General features: G+C 34.9%; 2 protein-coding genes and 1 long non-coding RNA gene across 3 annotated transcripts; 1 reads left to right on the top strand and 2 right to left on the bottom strand.

The window, feature by feature from the left end:
- Window positions 1-1321: 1321 nt before the first annotated feature.
- On the bottom strand, window positions 1322-3215 carry LOC18438989 (putative glutathione S-transferase). Its single transcript, XM_006849163.4, has 2 exons — window positions 2851-3215; window positions 1322-1839 (listed from the first exon to the last, which is right to left on the bottom strand). The coding sequence occupies exons 1-2, from the start codon at window positions 3163-3165 to the stop codon at window positions 1480-1482; spliced, it is 675 nt and encodes a 224-aa protein (XP_006849226.1). The 5' UTR covers window positions 3166-3215; the 3' UTR covers window positions 1322-1479.
- Window positions 3216-4868: 1653 nt separating this feature from the next.
- On the top strand, window positions 4869-6307 carry LOC18438987 (putative glutathione S-transferase). The gene is made up of 2 exons (XM_088847811.1): window positions 4869-5316; window positions 5874-6307. The coding sequence occupies exons 1-2, from the start codon at window positions 4963-4965 to the stop codon at window positions 6219-6221; spliced, it is 702 nt and encodes a 233-aa protein (XP_088703937.1). The 5' UTR covers window positions 4869-4962; the 3' UTR covers window positions 6222-6307.
- An 8391-nt stretch (window positions 6308-14698) lies between these two features.
- Window positions 14699-16189, bottom strand: LOC148780536 (uncharacterized). Its single transcript, XR_016041691.1, has 3 exons — window positions 15935-16189; window positions 15426-15642; window positions 14699-15329 (listed from the first exon to the last, which is right to left on the bottom strand). It is a non-coding gene; the product is annotated as an uncharacterized LOC148780536 (long non-coding RNA).
- Between the last annotated feature and the right edge of the window lie 2237 nt (window positions 16190-18426).

Below are 18426 nucleotides of genomic sequence, written 5' to 3'. Positions count from 1 at the left end.
CGTTAAAAGTTCATCGTATAATAACAGTTGTTCGATAGTGTTTCAATTTTCATTTTTTTTCTTCTAATCAAAATGATCTAAAATTTGGAGCGCCAGTTCATAAAAAATAGGAGAATTTAATAAAAATATATATAAAAATAATTTGTAAAATATAAATTGATCAAAATAACCTTGAAAATTTATAGGGGTATTTTTATCAATTTATATTTTACAAATTTTTTTTTTTCGTACATTTGTTAGCTGTGTCTCATTAAGATGTACATATGCTCAAAATTTTAGGCCATTTCGATTTATAAAAAAAAAATGAAAATTGAAACACTACCGAATAATCGTGACCGTGCAATGAACTTTAGATGGTGATGAACATAAGCGAAATCGTTATTCATTTTCACCTATAAGCGTTGGGAAGACTTCTCCTTTATATATATATACAAGCTGACAACTACAACTCTGGCAACGGCCCAGATTAAATCTAGGCTAAATCCAATGGTCATAACCTCATTTGAATTTTTATTTTCAAATTACTTGAAATTTTGAGGGTCTATTATTGAAAATATAAAACAATAAATTGATCAAAATACTCCTAAAACTTTTTGGGGATATTTTGGTTAACTTATAGTTTGTGATTTTTTATTTTTATTTTTTTTAGGTGCGCCTTGATATGTAGAATGTACTTTTAAAATTTCAAGTGATTTAGATGTGTAGAAAAAAAATGAAAAGTCAAGTATAAAATAAGGTCGTGACTGTCATATTAGACCATATTAAATCTAAGCCACTGTAGATGTGAGTTGGCGAGATCCTTTCTATATATATATAGAAAACGATTTCCTAAGTTACTAGCTATAATGAATAGTATAAGCTATTGAGTCTTAGCCATTAGATCTTGATCGGGTGGTTCAAAATTCATATCACTATTTGAATTTTGACGTTTTTTCTAAAAATCTATTTGTATTGAAATTTTGGATACACGTACTAAAAATAGGGCGCACAATAAAAAATATATAAAAAGTATTTCTTAAAATATAAAATGAGGAAAATACCCCAAAAAATGGTATGAGTATTTGTTTATTTTAAATTATTGAAAATAATTGTTTTATATTTTTATATGGTGTACGATAATATAAAAAAAAAAATTAAAATTAAAATTAAATTAAAATAGTGATATGAATTTTGAATCACACAATGAAAGATCTGACGGTTTGAAGCTAGTAGCTTATACTATTCATTATAACCAATAGCTAAAAAAATGTTTTTAAAAGATGAGCGATGAATAAAAAAAAACTCTGGCCAACCCATCCCGTAAGGACGTCCCTCAGGCATGAGAAATTTAATGATGGACATCTCATTTATAACTCAACAAAGGAATGAAATAGTAGATATAGAGCATGAAAGCAATTCATGCCGAAACACCCAAGTCTCATATTTTACTCAATACATTTTGACGGCAAACAACAATTAAGTAAAAACCGGTGGCCTTGATTAGGAGGAAGTTGAGGTAGAGTGTAAGGCCTCAAGATGACCTTTAAAGTAAGCAAGAAGCTTATCATGAGTTGGAAGGCTTTCCTTTACAACATCAACGCTCGTGAATTCTTCTATCCATGAATGGAAGACTGGTGCTTTCTCAGCATCGTAATACTGAATACCTGCAGCTTCCCCTAATATTCTCATCCAATAGCCTAAAAAATTTCCGACAACGTCGACGTAATCGATTGTTTCTCCGCCGAAAAACTTCGCCTTTAGGGCTGCTTCTAGGGTTTTTATGCACTCTTGGGCCTCCTTGAGAGCCTTCTCTTGTTGTCCCCCTTGCGTAGTGAAAGCTATCCAAGAGACAGGCAGGCACTGTGTGCAAAAAAGAGATATATGACGTTCTCATGTAGTTTACAAGAAAAATAGAAAGATTTTTGTGCTGGCCTAGTAAATTAAAGCATTTGAACAAAACCAAATGGATGTTACAGTCATAGTTGAGGAGAAACAAAGAGATTATATTGGCCTAGAAAGGAATGTATATACAAGACCGTTTATCTTTATTACATGGAGGTTATAATTGCTCTTAGCCATGAGATATCAAATTGGATGGCTTGAAAAATCCCCGAAGGAGCCAAACTGTATATGCCACTTGCAACAATTACTCATACGACTATTTCTCAAAGTTTAAAAACTCATCAAACATTTACGTCTTTTAATTGTCGCAATGATCAAAATGAAGCATAATTTACTATTTGAAAACCCAGAATTAAGCTCTTGGTTTGTCTTGCAATAAAAAATGGCTCGAATTTTGTGTTTCTTTATTCTCCTATTTCTATTTTCTTTCTGATGGGTCTTGGTTGAGGTAAATCATGACCTACACAACCTATATACATGCCTAAAGAGGAGTGCATGGAATTGATCTAATCGACAAGTCCAAACCAGAGGCGAGTCACTTTGCCGAGTCCTCATGACTGAACCCTAAAAACTTTAAACTATATTAAGAAAATTTGAGAAAATTAAAAATATGTATTAAAAGTAAATTTCAACATAAAATATTTTGAAAAAATTAAAGGAGGTTAAAAAAGAAGAGAAAACATACATTTTAAAAAAACCAATTTACAGTTTTGAGACTTTTTGAAAAAGTTCAAAAAATATAGAAATTGTAATTATAACAAAAAAAAAAGAAAAACACTCACCAATCTTTGCCAAATACATCTAAACCACGTAAGAAAAGTTTTATAAAACATATATTTATTTTTTATAAATTTTCTCTTTTTTGAAGTTTTTCTAAATGTCCGGAGTTGCACACACAACTCTTGGGTACTCCTTCTTGAAAGAGTTTAGACCTAGACATTTGTAAAATGAAAGAGTCTGAGGCCTTACCTTATCATCGATGAACTTAGCCCAGAAACGAGCTTGGGCCCTCTCATATGGATCCTTTGGCAAAATGGGAATTTCAGGCCATGTTTCATCTATGTATTCCAAAATCACCGTTGATTCGGACACGGGATTATTGCCATGAATGAGCACAGGGATCTTCTTGTGAACAGGGTTAGACTCCAAGAGAAGGGGGCTCTTGTTTTTGAGATCTTCTTCAATGAACTCATACTCAATTCCCTTGAGTTTGAGGGCCAGTTCAACTCTGTGAACAAAGGGACTACCCCATGCTCCCAGCAACCTTACTTTTTGCCCTTCCATTTAGATAGTAAACAAGTGCGATACTACTCCTTTTCTCTTATTTATGCACCGTTTGATTGTTATCGATACCACTTTTCTCTTATCGCCTATTTATGCACCATTTGTTTGCCGGGTCGTTGTGCAGTTGCTTTCTTCCTCCTGCTATCATATTTATACTTTTCGCTGGTCAATTTTAACTTCTAGTTCAAATTTTCAACTTATCTAGAAACTGCTAGGTTCTTCGTATTTAACCCCCTTTCTATCTCTCTCTTGATACTTAAAAATATAAATGAATTAGGGGTGGTAAGGGAATGGGCCGGGTGGCCCACCCCAGCCCGATCAGCCCCGTTATAAAAACCTTGGGCTCAGGTCACATTTGGTGGCCCGTGGGCCAGGACGGTTTTGTGGCCCGACCCCAGGCCTAGCCTGGGTAAGCACAACCAAGGGAGAGCCGAGCCAAGGCCCACTTGGCTGTTTTTTTTTTAGTTTTTTGTTTTTAATTGTTGTTTTGATTTTATTTGGCTCGGCCAGGTCTGAATTGGGCTAAGGCAGGGCTTACGTCAGGCCTCTTTTTAGCCCAATCAAGGCCGGCCCTAAGATGGGGTTTCCTTGGTCTTTAAGAAAACTTACCAAGTGAGGCGCGAAATTTGGCGTGATTCAGGTGGTCAAAGATATAATTGTATTCTTGAAAGCTGAATTTTCGTGCGGCCCACAATACCACCAGTTTAAGGGCTGAATCTTACTCTTGATCGTTGTTTTGTTGTTTCTCTCTTTCCTACCTCTTTCCTTTGTCAGTTACATTATTATTTTCTACACCATGCCTCGAAATTTTCGTTTGCATTTATATCTTCGTCGAAAAGCAAGCGACAACTACCAAAATTTTCCGCTAAAATTATTACAATTCAATGTTTCTCATAATTTGCACAAAGGTCATACTTTCATTTTATTTTAATTCTTTTTTTTATTTTGTCAAGCTCTAGAGTGGCCCTAGAGGCCAGAGAGAAGCTTTGGATAAGTCTAATATTTGAAACAACATACTGCCCTAAAGGTGGTCTCCGGGTTATTTTTTGAAGCCCAAATGCGAGCATCGGACTGACCATCTACATTTTTTGGAAAGCTGAGGGTTATATCCGACGTTCGCACTATTGAACTTCCTTCAAGGCCTTTTTTTGAAACCCAGAGGTTAGTCTCAGACCTACCTTGTGCATTAATAGTGCAAACATCGAACCTACCTCGAGCCTGTTTTAGAATGCATAGGGGTCGGATGTTCAGACTACCGAACTTGCCTTTGAGGTGTTTTTTTTTTTTTTTAATACCGAGGTAATCCAATGTTTCAAACATTGGACCGACCCAAAACTATCCTCTAGCTTCCCGAACAGATAGTTTAAGAAAATAAAAAAATTAAAATAAAAGATCAATCAAATATTAGACCACAGGAAATCTAGAAAAATAACAATAATAAATAATTTCATAACAGATAATCTCAAGTTACTAAACATTAATAAAATGAGAGAGAAGCGGAATACTTTGGATGAGAGCTAGGTCAGCAATGACATAGTAAGCCCTAATGTCACCAAAAGAACAACATATTAAGTTCTAAATATCAGCAGGCACAAAGACCCCAAACCAATTTTGTGCTAAACACAGTTCAGTGCACCAAAATTTTAAGGCAACCGTAAACAGAGGAGGAAGGAAAAAAAGAAAAGCACCTTCTAGGAGAGAGACTTCAAGTAAAAGGACAAACGAGTTGTCTACAGGTATATGAACGAAAGAGGGGCATAGAGATGGGTAATCATTTTAGTAAACTAAAACACAGCTATGGCAACAAGCGAACAGAGGGTGAGGTTGTTGGGAACGTGGAGAAGACCCTTTGTTTGCAGGGTTCATCTCGCCCTCAAACTAAAGGGAATTGAGTATGAATACATAGAGGAAGACCTCAAAAATAAGAGCCCTCTTCTCTTAGAATCCAACCCTGTGCACAAGAAGGTCCCTGTGCTTATTCATGGCGATAATGCGGTGCCAGAATCAATGGTGATCTTAGAATACATAGTTGAAACATGGCCGGGAAATACCCTCTTGCCCGAAGATCCATACGAGAGGGCCCAAGCTAGTTTTTGGGCTAATTTCATGAAAGATAAGATAAAATTTGACCCATTAGAGCATCTTCCCTCGCTCTTCTAGGCTACCAGATTCTTAAAGAGTCCATATATTGTGTACATATTGGATCCTGTGATAGGAAAAGTTCCTAAATCATCTTAAAAATTTTAAATAAATTTTTACAAATTTTTTTTTTTTTTCTTGCCTTGGGCTGGAAAGAAAAAAAAAAAAAAAACTCATCTGGGCCATGAGTGCTCAGCCGAGTCTAAAAATTGACATCTGTACCCAAAGCCGAGCGACCACAGCCTGAGGGTACAGCCGGACAGGGCCAGCTCCAAGGCCAGCCTGGTCCCCTTTTTCTTTATTTTTCTTTCATTGTTTTTATTTTATTTTACCCCGACCCGTTCCAGCCAACCCCGATAGGGCTAGGGCTAGGGAGGGTCTGGGCCAAGGCCTCTTTGGCATGGTTAGGGCCGTGCCAGGCTTGGGCCAGGCCTATGGGGACTATGACCGGTCTAGGCCAAGGATGGCCCTGCCCAGACCCTGCCCGACTCCAGCCCAATGCAAATTATAGACCTAATATTTTCTTCCTCCATTGAGATTTATCTGACAATATTTTCTTCTAGTAATAGTGTTGGGCAATTATACGTATGGCTATTCATGCTCAAGGGGAAGAGAGAGAGAAGACCATAAAAGAAGCCCAAGAAAACCTGAAAACCCTAGAAAGAGCTCTCAAAGGAAATTTTTTTGATGGAGAGGCTGTCGGATACTTGGACATAGTAGCAAGTAGTATTGCTTTGTGGGTTGGAATCATGGAAGAAATTACAGGAGTAATATTCTTGGATGCCGAAATCATGCCACGTTTAAGTTCATGGATCAAAGATATTTTAAGTGTTGATGTTGTCAAGGAGAGTTTTCCTACTCGTGATAAGCTTCTCACCTACTACAAAGCTGGGGTTCAACCCACACATGCACCTTAAGTCGGGTATATGGTGTTAAATAGCAAGTTCATTCTCGATGTACAACAAGAATTTCATTACCATATTAAATTATGGGTATTACTTAAAGGGCAAGCTTTTTACGCTTCTCATATATACTTTCTTTTATCTACCCCTCCATTTTGAATGGAGCGCCGAGATCGCTCCAATCACAATGTCACATTTTTCTATTATTTTTTTTAAAATTTTTTTCTACAAACTATTTTGGCACCAAATTTTGGACCTCCAATCCTCTATTAAACTCGCACTAGCAAAAAAAAAATAAAAAATTTTTAAATAAGATAAAATGACCAAAATACCCCTATAAGTTTCGAAAGGTATTTTGGTAATTATATTTTATCAAAAAATTATTTTTAATATTTTATATAGGTGCGTCCCAATGAGAAGATGCGACATACCAAATTTCAAATTTAATACAATATGTACACAAAAAATTAAAAATAAAATACTTTGAGACGTCGGATCTAAGATCAAATGGTGAGTGACTCTCTTGATCAAAATTGGACGGCTTGATGATAAGGGAAGCATAGATCTTCTATGCTATAGGAGAAGTATAGAAACCTTTCCCTTACTTAAAATAGTGAAAACAATCCATCGGAGTGTTTGTGCATGTAATAAGAGGGGACAATAAGAAATTCCTAACCACGTTTAGGAAGGACAACTTTTGGCCTAGCACACAAATTCTTTTTTGAAAAATTTACTTATGGTTCGGATTTTTTAACCATTATAATGGTATGACCCAAAAATAGCTTAATATTATATAGAATGATGCATACATAATTTTTTTTTTCTTTTTTACCTAATTTGCCCCCACTCCAATATTTCTGCTTTATTTACCCTCAAAAACTTACTATGATCTTTTTCTTTCTCCTCTCTCTTCTATTTTTCTTCGAATTTGATTGCTTTATTTACCCTCGAAAACGTAGACTGATCTTTTTCTTTCTCCTCTCTCTTCTATTTCTCTTTGAATTTTTTTTTCTCGATAAAATAAAATTATTAGATGGAAAAAGTTTATATAAGGTTACAACCTTAAAATGTAGAATGCATATGCATATTAAAAATCTATCGAAAATGTTGTTTTAATGTTGAAAAAACCCTCTAATCGATCATCTCGACATCGAGATATAAGAATATGAAAAAAAAAAATTTTGAGTCTTGAAAATAGTGCATCTTGCAACACATTATCTAGACCGTCCATTTTCAAGATTTTCATATATTTATATATCTACTTGATTTTAATCATTTTTGAAATTTAAAATTTTTTAATTAGGTATGAAAATAGATTTTAAGATAATACTAAGTATTTTTTAGTATTTTTTACAACAAAATTACATGTTATAATTAAATTTTAAGATGCGCTTCAATTGGTTTGTTTAGGTTGCAACCTTATAAAAACCGCACCGTTATTAGATTGCTCTTCTCTCTCTCTAGAATCCGTAATCCATTTTCTGTCTAAATTCTCCATTTCTTTGACGAGTCAAGATATCACAGGTGGGGAGAGAGGGTTTGATTGAGGATTTGAGCGTACATTTGGAGAATGAGAGGGCTTCTTCCAACCCACTGTCTGTTCCCATTTGGCAGCAACACTTGATTTTCCTCTCTCTCTCTCTCTCCTTGCGCTCACTGTTTCTGAATCGATTCTTCTCTTAACAACAGAGGGCAGTGCAAAGCTATTGAAGAGAGAGAATACAAAAAGGTTGGTGAGGACTAGTTGCAGAAAAGTGTCTCTAAATTCTCCTATCATCACCAAATATAACCACCCCATTTCAACACGCTCTCTCTCTCTATTCTTCTTTCTCTCTAGAATCTGTATGCAAGCTCTCTCTAAATTCTCTTTTTTCCAAAAAAAAAACCCAATTCTATTTCCCCTAACAAACCCCAAATCTATAAGAGAGAGAGTGAAATCTGCAGGTTAATGGGGTGTAGGGCTTAGAGAGAGATGCCCGAGATAGGAGAGAGAGACAGGTTTTTGAAAGGAGAAGAGAGAGGACAGAGAGAAGGCGAGAAGGAAGAGGAACAAAACAAGTTTTGAGGCTATAAATAAAGGGGGACAAACTTGACAAAAAAAAATAAAAAGAAATGATAGGTGGTCATTCCAAGAAATAAAGATATATTTTTTTTGGTCATACAGTTATATCGGTAAAAAAACTTGGTCCATTAGTAAATTTCCCTTCTTTTTTCTAATTTTTTTTGGTGAAATTAGGATCATCCCGTTTCAAACCTAGGTTTCCCTCAAAAAAATGAATTTCGAGCATGAACTTCTAGATTACTATTTCCTTTTAGAAAGTATAAAAGATTGGTTTGGAACTCGAAGTTTTGAACAAGGGTAGTTTAGTAGAAATAAAAAAAACAATAAAACAATAAACAAAAAGGATTGAATTCAACATAAATATAAAATAGGATATCTTTCTTTTAAATTACAACCAGTAAGATACGCCTACTTTGTAAGTTTTATTAAAAGGTTACAGACTCACATACACACATGTTATCAGATATAACCTAGTAAATGAGAAATTCAATAAATTAGCCAAATTTATATATTGCTCATATGATAGTTTTTAATAATACATAAAAAAATAGATATAGAAAATTAAGAACATAAAGAGAACATTATTGTATATCTAATTAACTTGACTATAACTATGTTTAATGTGCATAAAATAAATTAACAAATAATATAAACTTGTTCAATGGTAATTATGTACCTAAAATTATAATATCATTGTATTATTATTATATAATTACATAATTATACTTCTTTGAGTATAAAATATTCATTAGATTCCAATTATTTTTGTAATTATTGAAATGATCGTTAAAATATTAACATTATATTTTTTATAATATTTATAGCTACTTTGATTTTTAATATCATAATAATTACAAATACTAACAATTATTAGAGTAAAAATTGAATTTGGATAATTTAATATATTACTGGTTCATAATATTGTCTTAGTAGAACCAATTATAAAAAGAATTATGTAACTTCCAAATCAATAAAATTTGAATAGAATTTTAAAAATGGTATGTAATTATAATCATTAAAATTAATGAAACTATAATTAATATTGTTCAAATAAAAAAGAAGTAGTATAATAATTTATTTATGATAAATTATGATAAGAATATTATTTGTTTTATGATTCATAATTATGAAATGTCATATATGACGAAGAAGAGATATTCAATAGGTTAGTTATTGAGTAAGCTAGTTAGGTTTATCAAAAAAGGAGAGAGGGAGCAGGCAGAGGGGGGGGGGGGGGGGGGGGGGGAGGGCGAAGAGATTTTAAAATAACAAAATAAAGATACATGTGACATATGAAAATGTATGATTGGAGATTCGAATACCTAAAACCCTAATTTAGCGGATCTTCGAATATCACACACTCAATACCGAATATGTAAAATCGATAATTCAATAATAAGTTCAAGGATCGTGTACAATAATTTAAGAAAAATAAATTAGAGATAGAAACATCATCACGAGAGAAAATTAGAGAGACAAACCATAACATGAATTTAACGTAGTTCACCCTGAGCTACATTCACGGCAAGCCGGTAAGTAATTCCACTATCAAAGAGATATTTACAAGGGAATACAATGTTACCTCAATGGAGAAAATCGATAAAGTTCATCACCATAATACCTTATTGAAATTACCCAAAAGCTACGATTTACCTTGTGTTTCACTTTAGATGATCCAAGGATGCAAGCAATGCAAGCTCATGCAATTTCTCACTAAAAATGGATAAGAAATCATTCTTCACATCTTTCCTTTTCATATATAACCAAAAGATCCTTAACCCCTTTCTAGAGAGAGAACATAGCAAACCCAAAAGAAAGAATCGTGCCACAAAAAAATTATTTTTAGCTTTTATACAAGTCACTTAGTTTAGTGACAAACAAGCTCCTAAATAAATGGTAAAAGACAAATATATGCTAGGTCATTTCTATCACCATTCAACAGGTATTGAGATGCCTTTATAAAAGAGAAAGAAAAAGAGATTTTAGGTACTAGATCAAGAAAGAGATATTTAAGGAGTGATACATGTGAGAGGGGGGAGGAATGAGTATGAATGAGACCAGAGAGATTTTAAGGAAAATGAGGAGGGTGATTTAGGAGTAACCACTCTAGACAAATATGTATCTACATAAAAATCTTACTTTGACCCAAGAGATAAGCCAGGAATTACCTGAAGATGGAGATAGATGATTGAAATATATAGTGTTGTTTGAAGGTTTGAAGATCTGATAGATCTAAAACGGCTCATGTGAGGCTTGCCTCACAAAGAAGGGTGAGCTAGTTACTTATCATGAGGTATGTGAGGTCGATGAAGCCGGTCAATAGAGATAATTCGTAAGAGGTCGATGAAGCAGAAATAGGTCTTCAAGAAGCAGAAAGTTCATGATGCTGCTGCTGAAAGGTACATAGCTCGATTGGTTGTAAACGGTTATGTTTAGAAACCAAGTATTGATTTTGATGAGATTTTCTCTCTTATAGTGTGCATGTCCACTATTAGAGTTGTTTTGGTTATGACTGTTATTTTTTATTTAGAGTTAAAACAATTAGATATGAAAACTATATTTTTGCATGGTAACCTAAAAGAAGAGATTGATATGACCCAACCTGAGGTTTTGATTGAGGAAGGTAAAGATAATGAAATATGCACCAAGGTGTTGGTACAAATGAGTTAACTCTTCATATTGAGCTTGAATTTTCGTAGATAAAAAATCAATTAAAGCAAGAAAGTGTTCAACTCAAACATGACGGATTTTCTCACGAAAAAGCAAATTATCAAAAATTTATAACATTTATGGTCAAGAATTAAATATTCCACTCGGGCTTCAGACTTAGCCTTACTCATACTAAGTAAGTTGGCGAGCAAGTAAATCAAGAGAGTACTACATATGCATGAAAAATGCCTTTAAAAAGGCAACATAAACAAGAAAAGAGGGGACATATTCCGAAAGGGCGGGGGGGGGGGGGGGGGGGAGGAGGAGAGAGAGAGAGAGAGAGAGAGAGAGAAAAGAGAAAGAGAGAGTGCATTTTGGGGGAGAGAGTATATGTCTCTAGTAAGAGAGACAAAGACTTTTGGGTAGCGTGATAGAGGGAGAAATGAAATGAAGTCTCTATAAGATAGTAAACCCTAGACGCCTGAAACCCTAGTTTGCAATTAAATACCTCTTAAAAGGGGTGGCCTATGCATCCCCTCTTTCTTTTTCTCTCTCTCTCCCTCTCTCTCTGAGCTGGACACCCTTTTCTCTTTTCTCTCTCTCTTTCTCTCATTTCTTTTTTCCCTCTCTAGTTAAGGTTTACGGGGTGCCATGCCCAAAGACAGGCATAAGGGGTGGCACGCCCAAACGTAATAAAAGGGCTAGGTTATAGAAGATGGTGACCTATCTAATGGAAAACAACATTGGTTATGCTCTCATGTTTTAGATTAGGGGTTGCCTTGGCTTTACAGTTGTAAGATAAAATGAAACGATCTAGATCACATGTAGCATTGGTGTTAGAGATATGGAGTGGGGTGTAACAAGTCCTTTGATGTTATCCGTGGCAAGGTATTATGGTATTTTATAGTTCTATCTTTCTTGATTCATTTCAATGTATTGTGTCTTGATATAATTGAAAAACAAGAAGAAGCTTTTTATAGCATGCAAATAATGATCCTATATTGTTTTAGGATTTTATTTATAAATTAAATCTGTCTTTTGCACACTTGTAAGTGTTTTACTCGGTATAAAGAATAGAAAACAATAAATTTTTTAACTATATATACTTAGCTAGATCACTCTTGCAGCATTCACGCCAGTCTCCACATTAATAGATCCTTGCACAAAGTTAAATAAAAATGAAGGGAGATTCATATATCAAATAGAATATGCTATGACGATTGGCTGTTTCAAATATGCAATGAATAACATGAGGCCTAATATTGCATATTCAGTGTGAAAACTTAGTAAATATACAAGTTGCCCTGATAAAGAGTATTGAGAAGCAATCTCTTGAGTATTAAGATGTTTAAAAGGAACCATCAACTATCGCATACGTTATGTGGGTCATCCCGAGACATTGGAAGGATATTGATGCAAAGTAGAGCATAGAAGTACAAAGTTCATTATGAACATCTCGATAGATAACCTAAGATATAATCTCCTTAGTTACTCAACTCTACATGCACATTGTGATCAAAGAAATCTTCTACAAGCCAACTCTTTCTACCTTTTCTTGCTATTTATGCTACATTATTAAGCGAGAGTTAAGAGGTGGACACGTATCGTGAAAATAAAAAGGGGGCTCTAATTCTATAGAGATTGTATGATACATTCCTAACTTTAGGGAGAGAGAGAATGAATAGCCATAATAGAGAGAGACCTTAATAATTTTTCCATATCTCCACCTTATCCTGTATCTTAATTAAAGAGAGAGATTGTCTACATATCTTAAGTTCAGAAGGAGAGAGTGTGCACACAAGAGAGATTTCGAGTAGAGGGAGAGTACGCACAAAAGAGAAAATGAGATATTTAAGAGAGATGAGAGATTTTCATGGAAGTCTTTGAAGAGTAGAGAAAGAGAGAATCTCCTAATACTAGATTGTTGGAAACAAATATTTTAGTAGGATTTGTTTTATAGAAATTATATATATATATATATATATATATATATATATATATAGGGATTCTGCCTGCCCTCTTCATCATCTAAAGTTCATCGTACGGTCACGATTGTCAGGTAGTATTTCACTTTTCATTTTTTTTCCTACAAACCAAAATAATCTAAAATTAGAGCGCTTCTACATCTTAGTGAGGAGCACCTAATAAAAATATAAAAAAAATAATTGGAGAAATTTTTTTGACCAAAATACCACCAAAACTTTTTGAGGGTATTCTAATCAATTTTTTTCATGTAAAATATATATTTTTTTATATTTTTCGTAGATTCGCCTATTTTTGATGTATACACGTTCCAAATTTCAGTTCATTTCGATTTGTAAAAAAAAAAAAATACTACCGGACAATTGTGACTGTGTGATGAACTTTAGACGGTGATAAAGATAGGCGAAATCATTGTTCATTTTTACCTATAGGTATTTTATAGTATCGCCATATATATATATATATATATCGAAGAATTATTTTTATCCCATCCCTTCCTAAAATATTTCATATTATATTCGGCAGAGAGAGAGAGAGAGAGAGGGGTGGAGGGTGTGAAAGAGGGGTAGAAGAGAGAGAGGTAGGGAGAGGGAGGGAGAGAGAGAGGAGGGTGAAAGAGAGAAAGGAGGGGGCAAGAGAGAGGGTGTGAGAGGGAGAGGGAAAGGAGGCGGTGTGAGAGAGAGAGAGGGCAAAAAAGAGTGGAGGGGGTAGAGAGAGGGACTATAGAGAGATAGAGATTTGTTTAAGAAATGAGAATTTTTTAGATATTAACATTCTCTGACACTGTTATTGCCTTTTTACATAATTTAATAATATTATTTTATAACTAATTTTTGGTTATTTAGTAAGATATTCTTATTTAAAATTTACTTTATTATTTTTATGTATCAATTCCTGATCAAATTTTATTGATGCATTATGCCTATGTAGGTGTTTTCACCCTTATGTAAAGTGTGACAAAATTCAGATTCACTTTGGTATGTTGCTTTGTAATTCTTTTATTTGGTTTTTAATTTTTCATCTAAAAAATTCATATAAATCTAATTGTATATATATATATATATATATATATATATATATATATATATATATATATATATATATATATATATATATATATATACCTTTGAAATAATTGATTTGTCATGAAATAACAAATGTGAAGCATGATAAAATTCAGATTCACTTTAAGATGTTGTGTATAACTTTTTATTTGCTTTCTAAGTTTTCATCTTAGAAGTTCACATAAATCTAATTGCTTTCCCTCTTAATATTGGACTTCTTACTTTTGAAGTAGTTTATTTGTAATGTTATAATTATTAGAAACTGTATTTCTGTACCTTTGGGTCTTAATCCCCCATGGAAGATGTATTATTCAGCTTACCGCAGATGTGAATAAGAGCCCCAATTAATAGGGTTACAAAGTTGTGTACTACTAAATAAAATAACTTATGTAATGAACCACCTGGCTACTATGGGTACTCATAAAATGAAGGTAAATATTGTACCAAAAAATAACTGCAGGTTCTATAATTTTCCACATTCTCCCTCAAACTCAAGAAACGTTAAGAAAGAGCAATTTGAGTTGGGATATCTGAAAGCAGATCTTAGACAAAGCAAGAATAAAAGAAGCTCGAGTAACTGTAGCTGTCCTCAGAAACCGATGCTTCGAATAAAGCAGTCTCGCATAACAACAAATCAACAAGCCTCTGAAACTTACAGGATCGAGTAACGAAAAAACACTCGATCATCACACAGGATGGAGTAACGAAAAACTCCATCATCTAATATGATGGAGTAACAGAAAACTCAATTATTAAACATGATCTAGTAACATAAAACTTGATCATTGACCAAGATTGAGAAATTCGATCATCAAACATGAGGTACTTGGAAGAGCCAACAGAAATCAGCAGTAGATCAACAACCACAATTGGACCTTAGATTCGGAGTTGAGAACAATTAAATCCAAAACAGACCAGAGAGTTGAAACACGACTTGGTAGAGAGACATGTCACAAAGTCGAAACATAACTTGATAGAGAGTAGAAACACGACTAGGTAGCTGTTTTACAGACGGTGTAGATCGGCCGTTTTCAGATGCCATTTTCAGATGTGGATTTAGAGGCGGGTTTCAGATCTGGCTCACCAAGGGTCTGACATTAGAGGGGAGCATGACAGTAATGGTTTCCTAAAGCAATGGGTAAAGCATTGGGCAATGACAGATAGCTTACAAATCACAGAGATAAGATATTTTTTCATTATGAACAAAATAGAATAAGAATTATTGACACCAACAATAACAAGCTGAGGTGGTATAAGTAAATAGTATGGTCCTTTAAGAGCAGATCAAATAAACACAATGGTCCACAGGGGCACAATGGACCACAAAACTCGACCCTCCGACTTGCTTTTGTAATTTGTCCTGTCCTGTCGAGAAAACAAGTATTTGGTTCCTTAGAGGCCGATTTCAAAAACCTAAATTAGAGTTTGAGCAAAGAGAAAACTAGGGGTTCAAGGATTTACAGGGTAGGAAGCTAGGGTTCGCTGTTTCTGATACTCATTGGAAACCTGATTTTTTTTTGGTGCAATTCATATGGAGAGGGACTTTCTCATATAAGTGATCAATCATATGGGCAGATTTGGTCACTGAAACTTCTACTGATTCATGTGAGCGCTTCACGAGAGAGAGAAGTAACTGTTTGCTGATTCATAGGATAGATCGTTGTCCCAGGTCGTGCGGCTGTTTCATGGAGAGAGAGATCAGAAAACAGAGCAAATGGGAGAGAAAACGGCAAAGAAATTGGATGGACAGAGAGAGGGGCAAAAGGCTTCAGACAAAGCGATAGATTGATAGAGAGAGGAACCAGAACAATTCTAGAGAGAGAACATAAACTAGAGAATAGAGAGATCAGAGAAATCCATAGAAAATAGAGAAATTGTAAAGAGCAAGGAGATACAGGGAGCGATGCATTCCTAGAGAGATTTCCTAGAGAATGGAAACTGTGAAGAAATTGTGGAAACTCAGTACTCACCAGAAATGGGGGCCTTCCACTGTGAAGAAATCTGTGAATTTAGAGAATGGAAGCAACGGCCCCTCCATCCAAACCTTCATCTCCTAACAAGCAAGCTATCGTAAGTTTGACACTTTCATCTCCTTAAAGATGGTGGTGGCTAAGCGGAGTTGCAGCGAGAGAGAGAGAGAGCGAGAGAGAGAGAGAGAGAGAGAGAGAGAGAGAGAAAGAGAGACGAGAATGGGGGAGGTGGATGTGCTTTTGAGTTTTGATGGTGAAAGAGAAAAAGAGGGGAACGAAGTGGAGTTTGGAAGTTTAGAGAGAGAGAGAGAAAGAAGATATGACAGCAAACTTTAACCTTAAAAAAACTTAAAAATGCGGTCCGGCGTTTCGAACCCCGGACACTTCCTTTTCGTTTAAAAGCAAAAAACTCAATTGTCTATTGTTCGGCTTATCGGACAGGAGTAACTTGAAAAAAAAAATGACGAAAAGAAGGATGTCGCCCGTAATTTGGGAACATGTTCCCATTTTGTAATTGACCCCCCACGAATATAGTTCGTACATAATTTTCTCAAATAGGTATTCTACCGCTAAGAGTCACACCTATTCAATTAAAAGACACCTGCCACTCGTGTTTAAAAAATCGTCGTGGCTATCCGGATTGGGTATCGTTTAGATCATCTCGGATCTACTAATAAAACAAGATTCGGGCATTTTTCTACAGTGAATCGTCACGATTCATGAGTGAATTGCTATGATGATGTCATGATTCGAAATGAATCGCTATTATGAGTTTGGACACCTCACATGTCGTCATGATTTGGAGTGAATCGCTATGATGATGTCATGATTCGAAATGAATCGCTATTATGAGTTCGGACACCTCACATGTCGGTATTCAATTAAAAGACACTTGCCACTCGTGTTTAAAAAATCGTCGAGGCGATCCAGATCAAGTATCGTTTGGATCATCCTGGATCCACTAATAAAACAGGATTCGAGCATTTTTCTACGTGAATCGTCATGATTCATGAGTGAATCGCCATGATGACATCATGATTCGAAATGAATCGCTATTATGAGTTTGGACACGTCACATGTCATCATGATTCGGAGTGAATCGCCTATGATGATGTCATGATTCGAAATGAATCGCTATTATGAGTTCGGACACCTCACATGTCGATATTCAATCAAAAGATACTTGCCACTCGTATTTACAAAATCGTCGAGGCGATCTGGATCGGGTATTGTTCAAATCGTACCGAATCCACTAATAAAAAAGGATTCAAGCATTTTTCTACAGTGAATCGTCATGATGACATCATGATTCATTTCATCATGACTCGAAATGAATCGCTATTATGAGTTTGGACACTTCACATGTCGTCATGATTCGGAGTGAATCACCTATGATGATGTCATGATTTGAAATGAATCGCTATTATGAGTTCGGACACCTCACATGTCGGTACCGTTCTGACGCCATCATAGGTCGAAAAGATTTTTTTATACAAGTGGACCCCGAGCATTAAGTGGCCTCCTTCCATGAACACGTGCATTGATCATGAGGGGTTTCCTTTTATAGAACTTCACGTTATTAAGATTTCCCGATGTGGGATAATTATCCCAAGTCTTCATGGCACAACAATCATCTCTCATCCATAAATAAAATCAATAGCTTTGATGCCCTTCCATGCCCCCATTGTCTCTCTCATCAACCGTTAGTACACTCCAGTCTCCAAACTCCCATATCTCTCTCTTCAATATTCATCTTCCCCAATACCCCTATCTCTCTCTCTCTTCAATATTCAGATCTCTCTCATCAATACTCGTCTCTCTCTACCTCTATTTTACATTGCAGTCACCCCACCTTCTCTCTACTCCTCTTTTTCTCTTTCTTATTTTCTCTCTATCTAACAAAACTCACATAACCTTCTAGACCCCTTTCTCTCTATATAAATTAGCATTCCCCTACATTACATACTCCACCCAAAAACCAAATCTCCCAAAAACCAACCCAAATAAAAGCTGGATAAACTAATGTAACAGAAGCCCTGCCTTCAAAACCAGAGACTCTAAAGAAATTACTCTCCATCTCTTTGCAGTAATTTAAAGGCAGATTGATCGATCTTTTTTTTTTTTTCCCAGTTTTCACCTCTCTCTCTCTCTCTCTCTCTCTCTCTCTCTCTCTCTCCTTGGCATCCATCTCTCTGTCTCTCTCTGTCTCTTTATAGTACTTTGGGCCACAAAGTGGCGATTTTGATATATATATATATATATATATATATATATATATATATATATATATATATATATATATATATATATATATATATACGACAAATTCATTCCAACGCCTATAGGCGAAAATAAACAGTGATTTTGCCTACCCTCATTACCGTCCAAAGTTTATCGAACGATCATGATTGTCCGGTAGTATTTCATTTGTTATTTTTTTCTACAAATCGAAATAATCTAAAATTTGGAATGTGTATACAACTTAGTAAGAC

Source organism: Amborella trichopoda, chromosome 9 (assembly GCF_054954075.1).
Source record: "Amborella trichopoda isolate Santa Cruz 75 chromosome 9, AtrichopodaSantaCruz75HAP2 v2.0, whole genome shotgun sequence".
Taxonomy (NCBI): Eukaryota; Viridiplantae; Streptophyta; class Magnoliopsida; order Amborellales; family Amborellaceae; genus Amborella; species Amborella trichopoda.
The sequence above is the reverse complement of the archived record's forward strand: the minus strand, read 5'-3'. Positions and strand labels throughout refer to the sequence as shown.

What these genes read in the sequence shown, in the direction of transcription:
- LOC18438989 (XM_006849163.4), bottom strand. Translation starts at nt 3,165, where the DNA reads ATGGAAGGGCAAAAAGTAAGGTTGCTGGGAGCATGGGGTAGTCCCTTT. An exon ending in CTAAGTTCATCGATGATAAG is followed by an intron (nt 1,840 to 2,850) that starts GTAAGGCCTCAG and finishes TTTTGCACACAG; the next exon opens with TGCCTGCCTGTCTCTTGGAT.
- LOC18438987 (XM_088847811.1), top strand. Translation starts at nt 4,963, where the DNA reads ATGGCAACAAGCGAACAGAGGGTGAGGTTGTTGGGAACGTGGAGAAGA. An exon ending in CATTAGAGCATCTTCCCTCG is followed by an intron (nt 5,317 to 5,873) that starts CTCTTCTAGGCT and finishes TTCTAGTAATAG; the next exon opens with TGTTGGGCAATTATACGTAT.